General features: G+C 39.4%; 1 protein-coding gene across 6 annotated transcripts in view; it reads right to left on the bottom strand.

The window, feature by feature from the left end:
• The window catches only part of DENND5B (DENN domain containing 5B), a 212,911-nt gene that overhangs the window by 26,832 nt on the left and 174,143 nt on the right, over window positions 1-11,936 (bottom strand). For all 6 annotated transcript variants that reach the window (XM_073788864.1, XM_073788867.1, XM_073788868.1 and 3 more), the window contains one exon: window positions 9,255-9,336. In XM_073788864.1, the coding sequence (XP_073644965.1) occupies window positions 9,255-9,336 (82 nt within the window). The remainder of the gene's footprint in view (window positions 1-9,254; window positions 9,337-11,936) is intronic.

Raw genomic sequence — 11,936 nt, 5'->3', positions numbered from 1 at the left:
TCTGAGATGGAGAGTAACCTTGGACAAAACTGTTTCCAATCCAGCCACAGTTCTTGTGCTTGGATTCTGGAAAATACCCTCATGTATCTCCCATAAATCCTCCTTTCTGCTGAAGCTAGTTTGAACGGGCTTCTGTTCCCTAAAACTGAATGATTCCTGAGAGTGGCAGCAACTAAATTTGAATCCACATTTCCTGAGTCCAAAACTGGTGCTTATTTCACTGTATCACCAATGAAACACAATAATATTTATTAGAGAGATTAAGGAATTAGCCAATTTTAGTGTGAGCCCACATTCTGTATAGTCATAAAAATTCCTCAAATATTCCTTCTGAGGGTAACAAAATCAATCATGACTATTTAACTTTAGTGTAGAATAAAGCCAGATGCTCACAGCTCATATGCAGACATTAGTTATAAAAAGATAAAGTGAGTAGCCAATTTACCCTCAAGTAATTTATTCCCATCGTAAACCAGATATTTCTAGGGTTTACTCAGATATCCTGTTCATTTGTTTACATATTCAGAATATCTATACTTGGATTATAGTACTCACAATCTCCTCCATCATGTAATGTTCTACTATGCCCCTCATTATTAATTACATTTTGTCATTAAGAATAAAAGTTGGGGAACTTCCCTGGTGGCGCAGTGGTTAGGAATCCGCCTGGCAATTCTGGGGACACGGGTTTGAGCCCTGGTCTGGGAAGATCCCACATGCCGTGGAGCAACTAAGCCTGTGTGCCACAACTACTGAGCCTGCACTCTAGAGCCCGAGAGCCACAACTACTGAGCCCGTGTGCCTAGAACCTGTGCTCCGCAACAAGAGAAGCCACTGCAATGAGAAGCCCGCGCACCGCAATGAAGAGTAGCCCCTGCTCACGGCAACTAGAGAAAGCCCGTGCTAGTTTGAATGGCTAGATGATATATGCACAGCTACTCTGGAAAGAAATTGGTAATAATGGTAACGGCATGGTAATACTCCTCTTTTATAAGTAGACAACAACTTGTACAATTATTAATATTTACTGTCCCAAGCCTTTCTCTTTGGAAGAAAAGAATCATTCTATAACTGACAGTATGGTGATACTTGGCATCTATGAAGGTCCTGGGGAGTTGTCAGAGATAACAGGGGATAGCCTGTAGACATGTCTGGACTCATGCCAGCTGCTAAGCAATCTGGTACCAAGACACTTGACAACTATGAGGACTCAAAGTCTCTACACTGCCAGTGGCTTTGCTTCAAGAGAGAAATGTGGGAAACAGGAGGTACTGCCAGGGAATGTGTCCCACAGAATGCGTGAACTCAGATATCTTTGCTACCTAATCTTTAAAAAACAAGTTTTTAAGTGCCCATAGTGAAAGAAACCGATGTTTAGAAATATTACTTGGGTGTTTCTCTTTAAGGAAAAGCATCTACATCAACTATCGCGCTAGCAACTAGGGATTACAATGAAGTACTTGCCAAGAACTTGGAAACAGAAATAAGCCCGTGCACTGAGAGTTAAAGTAAACGTATCAAGAATAAGAACAACGATACATATAAAGTTATCTTAAAGAGGCAAAATGAAGCAGAGAAAAGGGAGAGAGAACCACGGGCAGTGTTTCTGCAGGGCCTTTCTGAGATGACATCAGTCCCCTTAGTATGAGGATCAATGGCATGGAACTGGGTGATCAGGCATCCATCTCTCTGCTCCTGAGGACAGCAAGTAGACTTCTGATTTTGATCTAGCTTCCAGGCAGAGCCTATCTTTATCAATGAAAGAATATCCAGTCCTGGGGCTTCCCTGGTGGCGCAGTGGTTGAGAGTCTGCCTGCTGATGCCGCGGAGCGGCTGGGCCCGTGAGCCATGGCCGCTGAGCCTGCGCGTCCGGAGCCTGTGCTCAGCAACGACGGGAGAGGCCACAACAGTGAGAGGCCCGGGTACCACAAAAAAAAAAAAAAAAGAATATCATGTCCTCTGGTTAAGGAAATAATAAATTGGTTTAACTGGCTTCCTGTGACCATGCCCTTACCTGGTCATAGATGACTAGACAAGAGTGGACAGATGACCCAAGTTCAGCCCTATTATTATTATTTTTTGTATGATCAAGCAATTCCATTTTTGGGTACACACCCAAAAGAACTAAAAGCAGGAACTCAAACACATATTTGTACACTCACATTCATAGCAGCACTATTCAAAACAGCCAAAAGGTGGAAACAACCCAAATGCCCATCGATGAATGAGTGGAATAACAAAATGTGGTATATACATACACCAGAACACTATTCAGCCTTAAAAAGTAAGGAAGTTCTGATACATGCTGTAACATGGATGAACCACAAAAATACTATGCTAAGTGAAACGAACTAGACACAAAAAGCATGATTCCACTTATAGGAGGTACCTAGAATAGTCAAATTCACAGTGACAGGAAACAGAACAGTGGTTACCAGGGGCTTGAGGAGCTATTGTTTAATGGGTACAGAGTTTCAGTTTACAATGACAATAAGTTCTGGAGATGGATAGAGGTAACGGTTGTACTACTGCAAATGTACTTAATGCCACTGACTATACACATAAAAATGGTTAAAATGGTAAATTTTATGAGATATATATTTTACCCCATTTTTTTAAAAAGCCATAGAAAAATGTTAGTGGTAGAATCTAGGTTGTGGGTATATGGATGCATTCATTATAAAATCTTTTGACTTGGCTGTATGTTTAAAATTTTTAATAATAAAATCTTAGGGAAAAACCCTAGGAAGTCAGCTTGTCTTTTCTCGGCAATGCCTTTCTACCATACTAGACACCTTTTGAAAGCAATCAACCAGTTAAGTTTTATTAAAAGTATCTATCATTTGGCTAAAACATCACTTTAGGGTACCCAGGGGTCTCTTTCAGGCAAAGTCTGAAAATTAAAAGCCGAAGTAACCCTTAAGTGAGAAGTCATAGGAAATCCACTTTTTGTTGAGTATCCTGAACAAATATAGACTCTTCAAGGTTATACTAAATTATATTTAGGGTGATGTGCACCCATGCACTACTGCCAACTTGTTTGTGCCTAGTCACACCTGGCATTTTTTCTGATGACAAGGCAAAGGCTGAGAACTTGAATCTAGTTAGAAAGAGACATGAACTGTGTCAGGAAACCTTAGTTCTAGTTCCATTTCTGCTGTTAGTTGGCTATATATATGGTCTTAGACTTTATCTGCCTGTGCCTGAGTTTCCACATATATAAAAGGAAGAAGCTAAGCAATATGACTTCTCAAGTTTCTTCTATATTCTAAATTTTAAATTGATTAGTAAAAAGTAACTCAGCAATCACCACCTTTCTAAATCTTCAAAACTGTAACCAATATAATTCAGTAACAGTTTGGCTATAAGGAGATATATATATATATATATATGTATATATATACACACGTATATATGTTAGATAAACACACACACACACATACACATGAACACACACACACACATTCTCTTACCCACACTCAAAGAGATTAAAATATGGCAAATCCTTCATTTAACAAATATTAATTGAGCACCAATTATGTGCCACTCTGTTAACACTAACTGGCAATTCAACAGTTTCACATGTCAGATAGATTCCCTTCTCTCATGAAGTTCATAAGTAGCATTAGAAAAACAAACAAGCAAATAAGTGCTATTATGCAAAGAATTAAAATAAGGGAATTTGAGAGCCTGCATGCGGCAACTAAGGAGACTGTGAGCCACAACTAAGGAGCCTGACTGCCACAACTAAGGAGCCCAGCTGCTGCAACTAAGACCCAGAGCAACCAAATAAATAAATAAATATTTTTTTTAAAAATAGGGGAATTTGAAAGAGAGTGACTGGATTGCTGCTGTAGACCAGGTGGTCAGGGATGGCTAGTGGAAGGAAGTGACATTTGAACCAAGATGCAAATGACAAGAAGGAGTCTTAGCTGTGGAGATCCTATGGGGGTAGGACTCAGGGAAAAGCTATCAGGTGAAGGGAATGGGTAAAGAAGGCCCCAGGGCAGGAAACAAGTTTGGCATGCTGGAGGAAACAAAAAAGAGAGAGTGATAGGAAATAATACTGCAGTCAGACAGGCGTCAGATCAAGTAGGGCCCTGCCAGTCACGGTAAGTGATTTGCACTTTATTCTAGGATCACCATATTAGCAGTGAGGAGGATGAATTACAGTAGGGCAAGCACTGAAATATGCGGACCATGATGTAATCCAGGAGAGAAATTTTAGGGGCTTAGACTAGAGAGGTCACAGCTCACTGATCTAACATTCAAAGGAAGAGGTGAGCAGCAGCTGTACCAAGAATTATACCCCTGGATAATGAGCTATCTACTCTGGGACTTCCCTGGGGGTCCAGTGGCTAAGACTCTGTGCTCCCAATGCAGGGGGCCCGGGTTCAATCCCTGGTCAGGGAACTATATCCCACATGCCAGAACTAAGACTTTGCATGTCACAACTAAAAATCCCACGTGCCGCAACTAAAGATCCCATATGACACAACGAAGATCACTGGTGCCTCAACTAAGACCTGACACAGCCAAAAAAATTAAAAAAAAACAACAACAGGGACTTCCCTGGTGGCGCAGTGGTTAAGAATCTGCCTGCCAATGGAGGGGACATGGGTTTGAGCCCTGGTCCAGGAAGATCCCATATGCCGCGGAGCAACTAAGCCCATGCGGCACAACTACTGAGCCTGCGCTCTAGACCCTGCGAGCCACAACTACTGAGCCCGTATGCCACAACTACTGAAGCCCACATGCCTAGAGCCTGTGCTCCACAACAAGAGAAGCCACCGCAATGAGAAGCTCGCGCATTGCAACGAAGAGGAGCCCCTGCTCGCCGCAACTAGTGAAAGCCCGTGCGCAGCAATGAAGACCCAACGCAGCCCAAAACAAATAAATAAATTAATTAAAGTAAATAAATTAAAAAATAAAACAAAAAAAACAACCCCCAGAAAACAGTATTTTAAAAAAATAAGCTATCTACTCCATAGCTATAATAATAACAGCCCTTAGACATTTACTTTGTACCAGGCCTGGTTTAAAAAAAAAATACGCGGGCTTCCCTGGTGGCGCAGTGGTTGAGAATCTGCCTGCCAATGCAGGGGACATGGGTTCGAGCCTGGTCTGGGAAGATCCCACATGCCGCGGAGCAACTAGGCCCGTGAGCCACAACTACTGAGCCTGCGCGTCCGGAGCCTGTGCTCTGCAACAAGAGAGGCCGCAACAGTGAGAGGCCCATGCACCGTGATGAAGAGTGGCCCCCGCTCGCTGCAACTAGTGAAAGCCCTCGCACAGAAACGAAGACCCAACACACCCAAAAGTAAATAAATAAATAAATAAATAAATAAATAAATTTACTAAAAAACAAACAAACCGAAAAAACACACACACACACATTTTTTGGAAATAATTTGATTTACAAAAATGTTCTAAAAGTAGTACACCATATGCTAACACATATATATGGAATCTAAGAAAAAAAAAGGTCATAAAGAACCTAGGGGTAAGACAGGAATAAAGACACAGACTTACTGAGAGAACAGACTTGAGGATATGGGGAGGGGGAAGGGTAAGCTGTGACAAAGTGAGAGAGTGGCATGGACATATATACACTACCAAATGTAAAACAGATAGCTAGTGGGAAGCAGCTGCATAGCACAAGGAGATCAGCTCGGTGCTTTGTGACCACCTAGAGGGGTGGGATAGGGAGGCTGGGAGGGAGGGAGACGCAAGAGGGAAGAGATATGGGAACATATGTGTATGTGTAACTGATTCACTTTGTTATAAAGCAGAAACTAACACACCACTGTAAAGCAATTATACTCCAATAAAGATGTTAAAAATAATAATTAAAAAAATTAAAATAAAAGTAGTACAGAGTTCCTGTATACACAGCTTCCCTTAATGTTAACATCTTACATAACCAAACTAAGACATTCACATTGGTACAACACTATTAACTGAACTACAGAATGATTTCACCAGTTTTTCCACTTATGTTCTTTTTCTGTTCTAGGATCTAATCCAGCAACCCTATTGCACTTGGTTGTCACCTCCTTAGTCTCCTCCAATCCATGATATTTCCTCAGCCTTTTCATGTCTTTATGACTTTGATACTTTTGAAAAGTACTAGTCAACTATTTTGTAGAATGACCCCCAATTTGGATTTTTCTCACGTTTTCTCATAGTTATATTGAGTTTATGCATTTATGGTAGGAACACTGCAGAAGTGATGTTCTCTTCTTGGTGTATCATATCGGGGGTACATTACTAGTTTTGTCTTATTACTAGTGATGTTAACCTTGATCACTTGCTTAAAGAGATGTCTGCTGGGTTTCTCCACTGTAAACTTACTATTTTTTCCTCTGTAATTAATAAATTCCTGGGAGAGGATACTTTGAGACTATGCAGATATTCTGGTTTCACCTTAGACCCTTCAACCACTAATTTTTCTATTTCATTCTTCTACGTTTATTAATTGGAATGCTTCTGTAAAAAAGAGCTGTCCCATTGCTTTCATCTATTTATTTAATTAGAATAGGCTCTTGGATATTTATTTTATGGGTTATGCTCTATTACTACTGTTATCTATTTTGTTGCTCAAATTGTTTCAGCTTTGGCCATTTGGAGCTCTTTCAGCCTGGCTCCTATGTCTTTTTTTGTTTTTTTTTCCTATTTTTTGGCCATGCCATGTGGCATGTGGGATCTTAGTTTCCTGACCAGGCATCGAACCCACTCCCCCTGCAATGGAAGCTCAGTGTCTTAACCACTAGACCGCTAGGGATGTCCCTCCTATGTCTTTATTACCTGATCCTATACTTTCTGAGCACTTCCTTACTTTCTGGCCTTACCAAAGATGCACTAAGTTCATCCTATATTTTCCCTTCCTTAGTCCTGGAATCAACCACTTCTCTAGAGAGCCATGGTTCCTTTCATTGGAGAATGGTATTTGGAAACCAATATGTGGGCACTAGTTGTGCTCATTGTTACTGGGGTATTACTACTTTGAGGCCCTCTCAGTGGAAAGAGCTTGGAATTATACCAGTTGATTGCCAACGGTAGGAAACTGGGAGAGATGTTGATGCGAAAGGAGTGATGGAACTGTTCTGTATCATGATTGTGTGTTTATGAAAACATATAGAACTACACACCAAAAGAGGATGAATTTTACTGTATATAAATTTAACCAAAACCCAAAACAAAAACCACTAGGATGTGGAGGGAACCTCAAACGGAATACAAGCTAACAAATAACCCTAACACTATTAAAAATGAATAATACAACCACACTGAAGGGACTGGAGAAAAAAAGAACTAAACTAAGTTTTGGAAAACAGTATTTTGACTGGATACTGAAAGGCTATTGACAAAGAAAACTGGAGCTGTGCACAGCACTAAACTTAGCTAGTAACCTTGCTCCTTACAGGGGCTGGGGTAGCAATTCCAAAAATACAGGTTGCACGAATAAGTGAATATGTTGCAGATAACGAGAGTCAGGTGTCTCATAGTTGGAGAAAAAAATTACGAATAAGGGAGAAGGCTAGAATGGTCCCCGTGGTACTGAACTGGAAGCAGAGATATCATTATGAATTTATGGTCTTAAAAAAATTAACTGTGTGTAAAAATACATATACACACATATAAATAAATATAGAAACAGAAATAAATATAGATGTATGTGTACTCGTGAGTTCATAAACATAGATTTATTTCCAGGCCTATTTTGAGTGCTTTACACTTATTAACTCACTGAATATTTACACCAAAATTTTAAGAGAAACACTATTATTTTACAGGTGAGATAACTGGGACTATAAGGAACTACCCTTGGCTACGGAGCCTAATGAGTGGCAGAGCTAAAATAGCAACCTTTATAGGCTGGTTCCATAGCCTGAGGTCTTAACCAGCACGCTACACTGCCTCTTATAAAGTGAAGGGAGTTTACTGAAGCCGGACATCCCTCCCCACAAAAAACCAACAACATGAAGCAGATGAAAGTAAATAAGCAGGAAACTGGAAGGAGCGGGGCAGCCTTATGTGACGCCACCATCTCCTAATTAGGTTTCAGAAGTTTGGCCCTGAGGTCACCACTGCAAAGCTTTTGACAATCATTCCCCTTAAAGTGATGGCTACTGTGAAATCACTGCAGAACAGATGGTTTTATCCTTCCATTAAGAGAGCTGGAGTGCATTTTCCCCTCAAAGTTACAACTATTCATCTCATGCTGACCATCAAAAGGAATCATAAGCTACATGAGGACAACTACATTACATCTATCAAGGAATAAGGGCATTTAAGATACAAACATAGGAACTGATTCAGATAACAAAATCCAACATTTACTGAACTCTCAGGAGGACCCGAGTACTTCTTGAAACTTTTTAGTGTAATGGACTAACTAGTTTAATTCTTATGAGCTAGATAACTGTTCTTATCTCTATTTGAGAGAAGGAAAAACTGAGGCAAAGAGAAGTTACAAAAAGTGCCTAGGATCACACAGCTAGTGTGAAGCCAGGATATGTCACCACTGTACTATGATGCCACTCATAAAAGTTATGCTTTTCACTTGTAAGCCTCTGACAAATCAAATAAACATCAATAGTTAATATTAAAGCATACCACAAAGGAAAAATTTCAAGCGTTATAAATGTTATAACATTCACTTTAGACCCACATATTTTAAAAGCTGACTAAAATGTACCCAAAGTGTTTAAAAGAAAAAAGCCTCTGCCTTCCTCATTCAATAAATCTATTTTAGGTATGTTGATGCCTTCTAATGATTTCTAAAGCCAGTAACTGCATGTGATAATTCTCAGATTTGCATTTGCTTCAAAGAAAATCTACCTGTCAGCGATTTTTCTGCTAAGTAACCTGTCATTATTTGCAGATTTTTTGATTTATATTTGGGGGCAGAAGGAATTCAAGGAGATTAAAAAAAAAAAGAACCAAAGAAATTGTAAAATAATTTACAATTTAAAATAGGGCTATTTTAAAATTTTTAAATTAAATTTACAATTTAAATTTACAATTTAAAATAGGGCTATTTTAAAATTCTTCTCACTTGCATTTTGCCTTTGGATTTAATGTCAGGAAAACACATAATAGTATAAAAGTAAAATAAATAAGATTATAAAAAAGGTTTTCTTCAGAATACATAAGCAAAAAATACCATAGCCACAGTTATTTGAGCAATTTAAATGAAAGCCATAAATATTTCAAAGTTATCACCATATGCTAGCACATATATCAAATACCTCATGTCTTGGATAAGAGAGACCCTGAGTGTTGGCAACATAACTCCTGAGTCAGATTTTCTTCTTTCTGGTCCAAGGGCAACTATGTAGAAAAATATCAGCAAAGTATTAGAAAAATAACAGTTAAGACTTAAAAAAACTACATGGTTCACATTCCATAAATAAATACTTTGAAATTATTTTGATGTGAACAAATTTTAAAGACAACAGAAAAGCTCAAATTTGTTTACCTGAATGTTCCTACTTTATTAATACAGTAAACTAGTTATTTTCTTTCTAGTTAATATGGAGCTGTATTTGAAAATTTTAAATGAATCATAAAAGCCCACTTAGCATATAAGACAATGTGCGCACATTTTGGCCAGAAGGGCCAGTCACTTTCTAAAGTTATCATTCTAATAGGTCCAAATAATTACAGGAAAGTAATGTCTGTAAATTAACCTACTAAGTACGTGAACTATCTCTGGGCTTGTGAACTACAATCATACAAGTCCCCTTTTGAAAGAGGGTTTAAAAAGAAAAACCTAAGAGTTTGGATTCTTTAGTCTGATATAAGTTTCTACTTCAAAGTTCAGAATCCAAACTACAGTATGTTTATCATGCAAAGTGAGTAATCTTAACGGACAGTTAGAAGTATAATGTCTATGAGCCATTCTCCTATGAAGTCTGAAGAGCTAACATTTATAAAAGGAAAGATTATTCTCTTATATAGCAATGGCTAAACAATCAATTATTGGTTAATATGTTGTAGTTGGAGTGCTCAATCTCACTTTAAATGAGATGCTGTGGAGTTTTGTCCCCTTTCTTTATTTCCATTTTCCCACCTGTAAATGAAAAGTAAATTGCAACATCACACTTGGCAAATGCATTGATAAAATCAGAATTTAGAATGTGAGTTTTCGTTGTATATTAAACTTGCATTTTCTCAGTTTTTAGATCCATTCTACTTCGGGGGGCTAGAATACAATATCAGAACACATAAATATACATGAAGCTGGCACTGAAGGAAGATAGGGGACATTTTGGTGGATTAGGATCTGCAAGTTTTTGGCACTTGGTGAAAGAAGCTGGGCTGATACTTGGCAGGTATGAGCACTGATGGCGTTGCCAAGACAAAGAGAATGCGGCCAGACCAACCCAAAGGCAGTCCTTTTGAGGGCCTTCCCTACCAAGCAGGTAACAAATAGGGCATTTGTCTTGGCAGTTTGGGGAGGGAGTTTTCAATGGGTCACTGAAAACACTGGTTCATCTTGATACCCAAGAGGTAACAGACACCGAAGACATTGTTCCACAGACTTGCAGGGAATGTGCTGGTTGTCTTCCTGTCTGAGACTATCATCACTTAAGTGTGCTAATTAATGAAAGCACATCCCTCTTTTGGGGGAGAAAGTGAAATACCTCAGAGAATGCCTCTACACTCCAGATGATTAGACAGCATGAAAGATGGCCACACACGTAATAAGAAATGGGTCGAGGGACTTCCCTGGTGGGGCAGTGGTTAAGAATCCGCCTGCCAATGCAGGGGACACGGGTATGATCCCTGGTCCGGGAAGATCTCATACGCTGCAGAGCAACTAAGCCTGTGCGCCACAACTAGTGAGCTTGCGCTCTAGGGCCCGTGAGCCACAACGGCTGAGCCCATGTGCCCACAACAACTGAAGTCCGCACACATAGAGCCTGTGCTCCACAACAAGAGAAGCCACAGCAATGAGAAGCGCACACACAGCAATGAAGAGTAGAGAAAGCCCACGCATAGCAATGATGACCCAACAGACCAAAAACAGATAAATAAATGAATTAATTTTAAAAAAATGAAATAGGTTGAGAAGAGAAAAAGAAAAGATCATGAGGCAGGAGAAAGGAGCTGAGACCATAATCTGACAACTTGGCCAGAAGAAGACATAAAATACAAGGAATCATGCCTCAGGGAGCAGAGAACAGGCGAGAGACTTAATAAAAGAGGAGTCTGACATTTAAAGAAGTGGTAGCAACCACAATGAGAGCACTCACAGGCCTAACCATGTTCTGGGAATCCTGTTTTGGAATCCTGTATTCTAGCCACCCTTCACTGATCAATATTCCTTAAACATGTGATATACTTTTTCATGTCTCCATGCAATTCGTTAAAGTCTCTGGTTCATCCTTTAGTGATTCTGTATCTTTCTCCTTGTTTATAGCCTATTTATCACTTCAGATTGAGAGCAGTATAGCTTCATGGTTAAGAACATGGCTTTCTCAAGCCCTACATAGAACTTAATAGCTCGCTGACCTTGTGTTGGTCGTTTAACCCCTCTATGGTCTGTTTCTTCATCTGCAAATTGGGGACAGTCACAATACCTACCATATTCAAATAGATGTAAAGCACTTATAATAGTGCCTGGCATAAAGTAAGTTCTCAAAAAAAAAAAAGGAAAGAAATTTAGCTTTAATTTTGCCTCTGTGTGAAATCTTTCCTGAATATTCTCTTTCCCCTAGGAACACTGTTGGATAAGTCATTCCCTCTCTCTCATGGGACTTGTAAAACTGAACCTCTATCACAAACTTACCACAATTTAACACTTCTGTTACTCCTATTAAATTATACGCCTCTTGAGGCTTGGTCATATCCTGTTCTGAGAATATCCAGAGGGCCCCTCAAAATGCACAGCAAATACTCACTAGGAAGATGAGATTATTTAGGGC

Source organism: Tursiops truncatus, chromosome 11 (genome assembly GCF_011762595.2).
Source record: "Tursiops truncatus isolate mTurTru1 chromosome 11, mTurTru1.mat.Y, whole genome shotgun sequence".
In the NCBI taxonomy this organism is placed as follows: Eukaryota; Metazoa; Chordata; class Mammalia; order Artiodactyla; family Delphinidae; genus Tursiops; species Tursiops truncatus.
This window is presented reverse-complemented; position numbering and strand designations above follow the sequence as displayed.